Genomic DNA, 12,101 nt, shown 5'->3' with positions numbered 1-12,101 from the left:
TTCTCCAAACACTCCTGGAAAGAGCAGACAACCTTCAGCCAAAGTGTGAGCACAGCCAAGCATCTGCAGGCAGTGTGGGGAGCCAGAAACCAGGCGAGGTGTGAAGGCAGGCGGGACCCCAGCTGAGCACAGGATGGTCCAGCCAGGGCACACTGTCCCAACCCAAAGTTTACAGAGGGTCTCTTCCTCCTAGGATAAAGAAGGAAAGGCCTCTAAAAGAATCAAAAACATGTGATTTGGGGACAGACGATGACAGGAAACGCAGCTGAAGGTTCTTCATTAGTATCTATTGACATACACACTGGAAAATATACATGTACATCTTGATACTTACACATGAAATGAACACCACAGTGAAACAAGTACAGATGGAGAAAGAGAACAATATCTAAACAATATCTGAACAATATCTCAGAAATCCTCCCCAGGCCCTCTGAGTCCCTTGTCCCCTGAGGATATCTGCCTATCTGAATTCTAACAGCATAGATTCATTTCACCCGGTTTGAACTTGAAATGGATGGAATTATACAGTATGGACTCTTGAGTCTAACTCCCTTGCTCAAGATTGTTTGTGAGCTTCATCCAGTATGACAGGTAACAGGCTTTCATTCATTCACACTTTTGCATAATGAGAACTTACGAAGATCTAAAGTCAATGAGACAACCTTGAGTCTAGAGCAGGGTGCTCACTGATAGAAGAGGAGGCAGGTGCCAGGTATAGTGGCACATGCCTGTCATCCAGTAGCTCAGAGGCAGAAGGATCACAAGTTTGAGGCCAGCCTCAGCAACTTAGTGAGACTCTGTCTCAAAATAAAAATTAAAAGGGCTGGGGATATAACTCAGTGGTAAAGCGCCCCTGGGTTTCATTCGCAATACCAAAAAAAAAAAAAATGAGGAAGTATGTTTACATACCATCCTCCAGAAATGAGGTTAACCCCCAGGTGGGGCTTCCTGATAGTCCCACACCTTTCTTCTGAGGGCTGCAGGGTAGGGAGATGGGGCCTTGATGTCCCAAACTTATTTGGAATCAGTCCATTGCTAGGCCCAACACCTTAGATTCAACATCTTCAACTCAACATCTTATACCATTCCACAGACATGAGGCGGGGACTGTTATTTTTCCCGTTTTACAGAGAAGAAAACAGAGGTTAAGTAAGTTGTCCTAAGGTTGCACAGCTATGAAGGGAACCCGAACACCAACCTCTATACTACTCTGAGTTGGCAGGAAGTTCACCAACTAGACCTGGCTCCCACCTACCTCCTCTGGCACTGCTTGCCCAGCTCACTTTTCAAGGCTACACTGGCCTCTTGCCATCAATTCAGGCCTCAGGCTCTTCCTGCCTCAGAGCCAGTCCACGCTGCTGCCTTTGCCTGGCATTTACTCCTCAATTCTCAGAATGGCGAGTTCAGAGCAACCTTCCCTGAGCAGCCAGTTTAAACTATGCCACCCATTATTCTCTCAGAGCATCGGGTTCCCTCCCTCCACAGCCCAAACACCCTGTATGATGGTTCACCCTTCTGTCTTCACTGGTTGGTGCCTTTTTTCACCAGCAGATCACAGACTGTGAGAGGGCAACAATGTATATGTTTTATTTATCACTGCCTTGGGCAGTACCTGGCACACAGTAGGTCTTCAATATGTCATGTGACGAAAAGGTGGGGAAGAGAGGACAGGACTAACCCTTTAGAATCTGAGAGGTTGTCTGAAGGCAGCTCTAGTTCCAGCCCATTCTATGTCCCCCACCAAAACTCTTCCCTGCTCAGATGCTTGGTTTCCTCAACTGTCAAATAAGGATCCTAGAAGAGAGGACCTCTAATGGCCTTCTAGCTCACCTGACCTTCAGACCACAGGTCCTAGCAAGCCTGGAAACTCCAAAAGCCTCAGGCCCCCAAGTCTCTGCTGCCTCTTACCCACCTTTAGCCCAGCTAGCACTTTAGACAGGCTGGGGCATAGGGATTCCCCAGCCTGTGAGGGGCCTTCACACCTGCTGCAGGGGAGAACCAGAAAACCTGAGTTCTCTTCCAGTTCTAACAGCTCAGGTTCCTTTCTGTTTGTTTCTGCAGTATTGGGAATTGAACCCAGGGACATTCTCCCACTGAGCTACATCCCCAGCCCTTTTCAATTTTGAGACAGGGTCTTGCTAAGTCACTGAATTTGCCTAGAACTTACGATCCTCCTTTCTCAACCTTTTGGGGAGCTAAGATTATAAACATGCACCAGCTCACCCTATTCCGCTTATGTCCCTAATGTACAGAGTAAATGGGAGATGAGATGACAAAGGAATAATAAGAATTTCCCAGGAAACTGCCTCTGCTTTCTTTTTCAAGGACCTTGCCCCATCTGACTTCTCAGTTGAGTAATAATAATAATCCAATTCAACTCTGTCTCTGTCATTGTGTATGCAGCTGCTCCTACTCTAGGCTGGAGCTCTAGCAGAGCTACAGACTATCTGTTTTGTTAATCTGTGTACTCATGGCACCTTGTACTCCCTATGTCCAAGGTGAGGCCACCAAATCCATTGCTGTTGGCAGGGCCTGTCAAGATCTGCTGAAGATGCCACTTCCCAAGGGCAGAAGGACCTGAGGTGAAGAGAACCTGGTTTCCCATTCAGAGGCAGAACCAGCTGAGCCCCCCAAGCCTCTGGCCCTCTGTGTTCTTGGCACCCCTTCACCAGGCCCCACACTGGCAGGAGCAGTCATCCCGTGCTGGGGAGTCATCCCCTCTGAGATGTCTGCAGTCACTTGCTCCCCACCTAACTAGCCAGCCAGGATTAACACACCCTGAACTTGTTGTATCCTCTGCCCCCATTTTCCTGAGAATGGCACTTTTGGCTTTGGAGTTTGTCTTTAAAAATGAAGGAAAGTAAAAGACTAGTCCTGATCCAAGAGTTCTATAAAGGAAAAAGGCTACTTGTTTTATCTGTTGAATACAAGAATACCCCAAACTGCTGGGGTTTTATGTCGCCGGGTGTGTGGGTATTCTGGTGAGCCCATGTGACTATGCAATGTCGTTCTCACAGGAGAGAGCAGGACAGGTGCGCATGTGCAAACTGGACTGGTCAGCACCTTGGCTAAGTCACTTGCTGCCTCTTTGGGCAGCTTGCTGTGACTTTGGGCAGCTTGCTTAAACTCTGGACTGCAGTTTCCTTATTTGGAAAATGACAGTAGAAATAATTCCTATTTCACACATTGTTGTGAGAATCAGACTTCTTAACTGGTGTTTTTGTAACTGTTAAAAAACCTCATCCTGCCAGGTGCAATGGTGCATGCCTGTAATCCCAATTAGTCGGGAGGCTGAGACAGGAAGATCAGAAGTTTGAGGCCAATTTTGGCAATTTAGTGAGAACTTATCTCAAGATAAAATTTTTAAAAAATTTACTGGGATGTAGCTCAGTGGTAGAACACTTATCTATCTACTAACATGCACAAGACTGTGGGTTCAATCCCCAATACAGCAAAAACAAAAACAATGAAAAATACCATGTAAGTATGAGCAGTTATTAGAAACAGGAGACCTGAAAACTCATGAAAATCCTAATTTCTCTCCAAAGAGTAATTGGTTTTACTTCTCAGAGTTCAGCCCTGACTGCATTCTGGGTTGAACCAAACTGACAATGCACTAAGTAATTCAGATCCCAAGAAACTTCATGACTAGGCTCATGTGACTGTTTACTCAATGCAAATCCATTTACAGGAGATTACTCCACCTCCTCTCATTCAGGCTCTGAGCTTAAAAACCAAAATCCTGGGAACCAGGATGGAGAATCCCAAGTGGGGCTCAGAAGAAAATCAATAGGTCAGGTCCTGAAGAGGGATTTGTGAGGAAAGTAACACATCAAACAAGTATCATTAAGATTTGTCACAGCTGTCAGATTGCACTGAAAACACAGATCTCAACAGTTCTAGCCCCTTCTTCTAGCAAGTCTTGATTTCCAGAGACATGACTGTTTGCAGAGTCACCCATGAAGATGAATAAGCCCCAGGCTTGTTATTAAAGCTTCCCACTATTCCTTGACAAGCCCGTGTCTTACAACACCAACTGACAATTCACCAAAAGGCAGCATAACTGGCCTCGGATCACATCCCCTCCACCAATCTCTTACCTCCCCAGCTCCTCTCCGATGTCATAAAAGTCCTCCACCTTCTGCTGCTTGAACGTCTCCATGTTTGGGCTCTTCATGGAGGCCTGGACCATACAACCCTGAAATTGGAAGAAACCTGACATTAGAAGGGCCATGAAAATAAGCACAAGCCTCGGAGTCTGAGAACTCAGAACAGCTGGCTGCAAGGGAGCTAATATTTTAACGGTAATCCACAGCCCTGGTTCCTCAAGAAATGCCCTACTCCAGTTTTCTTTTCACTTGGACTGACTATGTATGGTTCATAGGAGTCATCTTAATTCAGTTTATTTCTTTATTTAGAGACAGGGTCTTCCTAAGTTGTCCAGGCTGGCCTCAAATTTGTAATCCTCCCCTCAACCTCGGGAGTATCTGGGATTACAGGGATGAGTCACCACATCTGTTTTATTTATTCAAATTTATTAAGGAGATGGAAAAAGAGTCTTCCTTACTCATTCTGAAGAAGTTCTGAGAAAAAGATCCATGGTGAACTATTTGCTTTTATTACGTTCAGATCCACTGAGAAAAGAATAAAAAACTGTTGTACAGTAATGGAAGCACTAGTTTTTGAGACAGAAGTCCCAGGTTCAAGTCCCATTCTTGCTTGGGTAAATCATTTAGGCTGCAAGGAATTTAGCATCCTGATCTGTAAAATGGGCTAATACTGTAAAAATCAACTTCAAGTCATGAAATTGTTTTGTAAATGACAAAATGCTATAGAAAGGCAAGGGATTATCATGACCTCAGCTCCCTTAGGGGTTGTGCCACCCAACTGCGAGTCTGAACAGATTGGTAACTGCTCTCACTCATCACCCCAAGGGGAAAATGGGCGGGAATAGATGTGACAAATTACAACAGGTACCAAGATCAGAAGCCTGAGGTGCTGATTCCAGCTTTGACTGCAACTAGATTTGTGACTTCACTGCTTGTCAGAGAGGCTTGGTTTCCTCATCTATAAAGTGGAACTAAGTTCCTGCCAAGGGTACCTTAATGAGAACCACAGGACTACTTTAAGCCATAGAGAGCACTCATCACTCCACTATAAGAGACTGTTTGCATCCTCCCCTGGGATCCTCACCTATTCCTGAGACAGCTACTTGCCATCCTGGACAGCACCCTAAGGGCAGAGCCCAGGGTATAGTCTGCCAATCAAAAAGATAAAACCTGTGGACCTGTCTTTCAAAAGTCGTCAATTAGCAAAGGCCTCTCAGAGCCCATTTTGCCTAGCATGGGAAGCATCTCTGCCTGCCAATGAGATGCCAACCACACCCAGGCTCCATGTACCTCAAATGATTAATTTCACCAGGCAGGGTGGAGACACCATAACATAAGGGCACATCTCACCAACACCAAGTGGCTGAAGCTGTTCTAATTCTCAGGGGACATATACATTTCACCTTCTTTCCTCCAGCTCTGCCCCATGCAAATCAGAGTGCCACTATCTAGATGCCACCTCCACTTTCCCTTCTGCTAAGGAACACATCCCTGAGACCCCCAGGCAGAGCTGGGCTGGCTCCCAGGTTTCACTCTCAGGATGACCTGCCTGTCTGCATCTACAGTCCCTCATGTATCCTCTCCCTGCTTGGTCTCTATTCTTCAGCAAGGACTGGGACATGGAATATCAAAAATAGCAGGCCCTAGCAGCCCCAGCTCTGGACTAGCTTGGTGTTTATTAGGCCTGTGGCCCACAGCAGGGTGCCACCCTCTTTGGGCCTCAGTCTCCTCAAATGTAAATAGAGGTGACATTATCCATATCACCTACTTCACACATCCATCTGGGAATTCATTGTGATAAGGATTATAAACTGCTGTATAAATAAGTGATTATTAATGTTATTTGATGCATCACAGACGATTGTTTGTGTTTCTGTTCCCTACAGCCATTGAGACAACCAATTTGGCTCCTTTCTCAGGAAAAAAGACTTGGGGCCCCCCAGCAAAACCAGAATCAGAAGCTAGAACTACCCTCACTACCTTCACCCCCAACATTATGGCAAATCTTCTGAGACTAGTCTTAGAGGAGGTGGGATTGCTGTCTACCATCTTCTTTTTGCTGAAAAAATCCTTCCAAACAAACTATTTAGGTCAGGTCGTGGGGGTGGGGTGACTAATCTCATACAGCTAGATGTAAGCAGAAAACTCCAAAAAATTTTTTGTTGGCAGAAACACTGAAAGTGGTCCCAGGAACAGCTAAGAACTTCCATTTAGTGAGAGGCCAGCTCCATTCACCATCAGAGACTGAGCTGAATTTGAAGAAGCCCCAGTTCCTTAATAAAATGGCTCCACATCCTGGTTGGCCAATGTCAGCAAGCAGAGGTGCAGCCTAAGGCTCAATTCACCTGCCCAATTTGGCCTCAATTCATCTGTCCAGCCTTAGCCCCCTCTTCCATATATTCTGTATCACAGCCAAAGTAGACCTTTCCCATTCCCCCAAAACTTTCACTCCTGCCTGGCCTCAGCTGGAGCAGAGCCCTTTTACAGAAGCCCAACCTGGAAAGCCCTCCAGGCAAAATCTCTCCTTTCCTGAAAGGTCCAGCCCAAAAGCTACCATCTCTGTGAGGTACCATGATCCTTTTCCTCCCACAAACAAATGAAAATTCTCCCCTTCGTTAAATTCCCAAAGAGTGTTTGTTCTTCATACATACTTAGGGTTAGAATTTTGCAAGTTCTGGTTCAGATCATAATCAATGTCTATTTCTATCTCAGAGGGAGGCAGCACAGATTACAGTCACACAGGTCTGGGTTCAAATCCCAACTCTGTCACTTATAAACACATTGTCCTTAGCTGAGCACAGGATAACTTTTCTGAACTTAAAACTACTTCCAAGGGAACTGGACCTATACAATGCCTGCTGTTGCTCTCACTGGAGCAGTGAGAGCTCTCAAACACTGTCAGGGGGAGTACACACAGGGACAACCACTCTGGAAAACTGTGGGGGTGGGGGGTTTTCTACGGAGATAACTAAATAAATGCATGAAGCTCAGACTGGGGTTGCAGCTCAGTGGTAGACTGATTGCTTAGCATGTGTGAAGCACTGAGTTGGATCCTCAGCACCACATAAAAATAAATAAAATACCTTTATTTTATTTATTTATTTTTAAGTAGTGCTGATGTAGATGGACACAATACCTTTATTTTATTTATTTATTTTTATGTGGTGCTGAGGGGATATATATATATATATATATATATATATATATATATATATATATATACACACACACATACACACACACACACACATACATATATATATGGAATGCACACAGCTATTTTCCAGAATGGTCCATGTTTGAATATTCATAGCAGCACTATTAGGAATAACTAAAAATTGGAAGCAACCAAATAATTACCAAGAGAAGAATGGATAGATAAATTGAGGTGTATCCATACAATGGAATCATACAAGGAGAATTAACAAACTACTGCTACCTGCACAATAAGGTTGAATCTCATAAACAAACATGTTGAATAAGAGAAGCCAAATATAAAAGATTATATAGTGTGTGGTTTCATTTAGGCAAAACTAACCCATGTTGCTAGAAGTCAGAAAGATGGTTCCACCTGGGTGGGAGGTTGTGACTGGAAGGGGACATGAGAGATTTCTGGGTGCTGGCAATGTTGGTTCTCAAGCTGGGTGATAGTAATGTGGATATATATGTATGGTAATGTGGACATACATCCATATGTATAGTAATGTGGACATATATGTATGGTAATGTGTATGTATATGTATTTCAATTGCAATCAAAACTTTATAAAATTTTAAAAATTAGATTAACTTCTACTTTATGGGACAAGTAAGATGTGAAATGTTTGAAATGGTCCCTGGACAATTCCAATATGTGAGTTTCTCCCCTCCTGCCTATTGTCTTGGAGTCCCACGAGTCCCTCGTAGTAGCTAGTCTACAGCAGACACACCGTAAATGTTGGTTGGTTTGCATTTAGTGTGCCCCAGCCTCCTTTCTCAAGGACATAGCTCATACAGTAAAAAACTGGTAACAGCTTAAAGCGCTTTCCTAATACCTCCCCCAAATTGACTGCACTTGACCAGTGTAGAAGTATGCAACTAAAGTAGAGAAACTCTGAGGTAGAATTATTGTCACCATCTAGGACAGGCATCTTTCTGACCCTGAAAAGCTGAAACCACATGACAGAGGGGAGAGACATGGCTACAACTTTTGGCCAGAGGCACAGGTCATTAGCCCCAGACATTCAAAGGATGAGACTCATCTTAGTGCCCACATTTCTCCTAATAGGGTCCTTGGAGTTCACATTCCTGCCCACCACCTCAATACCAGGCAAAACCCTGGGGTGCTAACAGATTTCCTAGGACCCCACAGAAAGGGACCTCACAGATACATATGTATTCAGGAATTTTTAGCCTCTGCTTCAGTAGCCAATAAGGTAACAAAGTGGGGCCAGAGCAGTTTCACACTCTCTGTGATACACGCTGGGGTTCTGGGTAAAAACTCAATGTGAAACAGAAGTTTGAAACCACTGCTGTCTGGTCTAAGCCACTTGTTTGACAAAAGGAGGAAACTGAGGTCCAGACAGGGGAAGGGACTTACCAACAGTCACACAGCTAGCCCACTGAACTTCTCAAGGCTTCTGTTGATAGCCATCCAGCCCCTCCAAGGGTGGTGTGGGGCTGGGAAGTCAGTGACCTCCTGGGGGACAACCTAGGAGATGTTCAAGCCTGAAAAAATCACCTCACATTCACAAAGCCCTCTCCCCCACTGTCCATAGTTCACTCTACAAAATAAGCTCTCTGAGTTCCTCACCCAGTAAGTGACAGAAATGGGACCATGGCAGGGACAGGCAGTGGTTTGGGTCAAACACAAATGACTGTCCACTCATACATACCCACATTAGGAATCACCACATTCACACTGTGGGGAGGCTGCCAAAAAGGGGGGGGGGGATTACAGAGCCCTTCTAGCCACTCCTGGCTTTGACCCACCACAATCCCTGATGAGGAAGTTGGGGCACAAGAGGTCAGCCACCTGCCTAAGCTGACATGAGAAAAACTCCTGGTAAAGATCCGGCTTTGCTTGTTCACCTCCTCATCTAACAAATAGGTTTCAGGGAGGCCATCAGGGTCAGAAACTTGTCCCAGGACATCAGATGTCCACCTACATCCACATACTCCTAAACCTCTATCCAAGCCCTGCAGGAAGGTTCCGAATTATCAGTGGGGTCACTTTAGGTGCTGAAACACATCTTTGGGAATAGGGAGGAAAACGGCTCTAAAGTAACCATGAAGTTGACACCAGCACCGCTCAGTCAACACCCAGAGGCAGTTGGGAAACAGTGTCAGAAACCCGAACAGCAGCCCCCAGCTGCCCTCCACTGGAGTTTAGAGTACAGGGTGCCAGGGGCTGTGCTCCATGTGCCTGAGGCAGCCAGCTATAGTGTCCTCTCCAGTGTGCATTCCTTGTGCACCCCTAACTTACCACTACCTGCGTGGCTTCAAAGCAGCTCACGTCACAAGAGCTCGTCCTGCCCTTTGAAAGCCAAACCTTGCAGCGTTACAGTGAGGATTAGCCAAACCAAGATACGCTGTGAGATATCCACAATGCCTGTCCAGAGTCCGGGCCAAGCCCTGGCAATGCTCTTCCACCCCGGCGTGCAGAAGACCCGCTGGCTGCCTCCACGCGCAGCTGAGCTCTGCGCACCCTAGTGCTGCCCGGAGCGGGGTTCCTGAAGCAGGGGCCCGTAGCTCATTCAGCCACATTGGAGGCTCCCGACGTACTGAGCACCCTCCTCGCAACAAATCCTGGGCCGCGGGCACAAGAGATGTGAAAGACAACAGAAACTGAGAACCTCGGTCTCTCTCCTCCCGAGCATGCTCTTCCCTTTTGAGGGGGCTTAGCTTGATGGAAGTCTGCCCCCCATCCGCGCCAGGCCTCTGCTTGCCGCCCCAGCCTGATAGGCTCCCGAGCGCGCCTGGGGTAGCAGCGTGCAGACTGGCGACCTGATCCCGGACACAATGCCCAGGGCACTGCCGGCCATACCCCGGGCCGGCGTCAGGGATCCACGAAAGAGCGCCCCGGGACTCTGCCCCGTCAGACCCAGCCCCTGGCGCTGCTGCCGTCGGGCTGCCTGCTTGCCCGGTCCTGCCCGTCGAGCCCGCAGACCAGCACTACTCACGGCTGGAGGCTGCGAAGCAGCGGCCGCAGCGAGCACGACCGGACGGGGCGCGGCGGGGTTCCCGGCGCCCAGCTCCACTCTTCTTAACACAGCGCCCAGCGCCGGCCGTCAGAGGTGGAGGAGCCGAGGGGGCGGAGCGGCCGGCCCTGTCCCAGGCGCCGGTTGGAGGCGCGCCGGGCGGGCGGCCAGAGTTCTGGGCGCCCCCTGCTGGGAACCCCCTCCAGGCCGCCCTGCTGTGAGGGCCTAGAGCCCTCCTACTGTTCCCCGAGGTCACCTCAGGGCTCTGAGGCTCCCAAGAGACCCAGCAAGAGGTGACATCAGAGCGTCCTTTCCCACTCTTGCCCTTTACTTACTGGGCGGCCTTGGGCAAGTCAGCTAACCCTCAAGTCTTGTCTGTTTGACTTAAATGAACTAATAGGTGTAGTCTGGCCAACTGCATTTCCAGGCACCCCTGCCTCACTCCAACCCCTGCCCAGCCCCTGCACCCAGAGTATTCCCTGATTTCACACAGATTCTTCTGGGAAACCTCACCGCCCACGACTCACAGCAGAGTAGCAGCTGTGATGGGAACACTCCCTTCCTCAACTGTCCCCACCCAGTTTGGGAGGTTCCCCGGCTCACTGCCCTTTGCAGCCCTAGTCCTGACACTGCTAGTGAAACCCCCACATCACCAAATTTATTTTCCTAATAAAAGAGTTGGGAGTGGATTCTTCCTCTCTTTCTTCTTTCCAAAGGAAAAAATAAATGATAGTGGAGGAGGTAATGGGAGAAAGGAAATGGAAACAAGCTAAATCAAGTTCAGTGGTCTTATTTCAAGACAAGAATCCTGTTAGCAGAAGAAAACAAAGTCTCCTTCCCAGAGCTTTTATTGCTAGATCACCAATGGGGCTCCCCCAGAGAGCTGAGTGTTAGATGCAGAGTCCTATGGCCTAGCTCAAAGCCATATTCTGCCCTCCCTATGTGTGGTCTTTGAGTGGCTCTTCCTTCATCAGTGAAATGGGAGAAACATCCCTTTCAGTAGTTTCTAGGGGAGCTACTGTGGTGCCAGAATGGAATAGTAAGATGCACTTAGAGGAGCTTTACCAATGTGCACCTACTGTCCCAGCTTTAGCCTTGTTTTGGGGGCAAGGTACCAGGAATTGAACTAAGGGAGCACTTGACCACTGAGCCACATCCCTGATCTTATTTATTTTATTTTATTTTATTTAGAGACAGGGTCTCACTGAGTTACTTAGTGCCTCACTTTTGTTGAGGCTGCCTTTAACTCAAGATCCTCCTGCCTCAGCCTCCAGAGCCACTGGGATTGCAGGTACGCCACCATGCCCAACGGCTTTAGCCTTTTGGACACTGGGACAGATACAAATAGATCCTGCCCCACAGCAAGCAGTGCCTCAGCCTCTTGGAAGATCCCAGAGCTTCTGCACAACATTCCAGGACAGGGTAGGCTCTGAACCTGTCCTGAGAGCACCATGCTATGTGGGATAACATCCACCATCAGAGGCAGCTTCTGAAGTCAGTGGGCAGAGGGGAAGAATACCCACTAATGAGGTCTTACCTGCAGAGGGAGGCCCCTCACCCTCCAATCATCCCTGACACCTGCTCCCCCATTTCCAGTTATCTATTTCTATATAACAAACCATTTCAACCTTGGTTTTACAAAACAACGATTTCATTATATTAAGGCATTCTGAGAGTCAAGAATTCAGACAGCTCAGTGTAGGGAGCTTATCTCTGTTCCACAACATTTGACTTCAACAGGGAAGTCTAGATTGCCTGGCAGTGACTTAGATGGCTGGGGGCTAGAATCATCTGGAAGCATCATGTCCAGT

At 47.4% G+C, this 12,101-nt stretch overlaps 1 protein-coding gene across 5 annotated transcripts in view; it reads right to left on the bottom strand.

The window, feature by feature from the left end:
- The window catches only part of DAPK2 (death associated protein kinase 2), a 128,950-nt gene extending 118,619 nt beyond the window's left edge, over nt 1-10,331 (bottom strand). The window contains exons 1-2 of one of the 5 annotated variants that reach the window (XM_081292558.1): nt 10,273-10,331; nt 4,104-4,200 (exon numbers count right to left, since the gene is read on the bottom strand). In XM_081292558.1, the coding sequence (XP_081148684.1) occupies nt 4,104-4,195 (92 nt within the window). In that variant the 5' untranslated portion in view covers nt 4,196-4,200; nt 10,273-10,331. Of the gene's footprint in view, nt 1-4,103; nt 4,202-9,945; nt 10,116-10,136 lie in introns of those variants that run through there. The other 4 variants (XM_081292556.1, XM_081292559.1, XM_081292557.1 and 1 more) reach the window with 4 other exon arrangements.
- Between the last annotated feature and the right edge of the window lie 1,770 nt (nt 10,332-12,101).

Source organism: Spermophilus citellus (genome assembly GCF_964194105.1).
Source record: "Spermophilus citellus genome assembly, chromosome: 4".
NCBI lineage: Eukaryota > Metazoa > Chordata > Mammalia > Rodentia > Sciuridae > Spermophilus > Spermophilus citellus.
The sequence above is the reverse complement of the archived record's forward strand: the minus strand, read 5'-3'. Positions and strand labels throughout refer to the sequence as shown.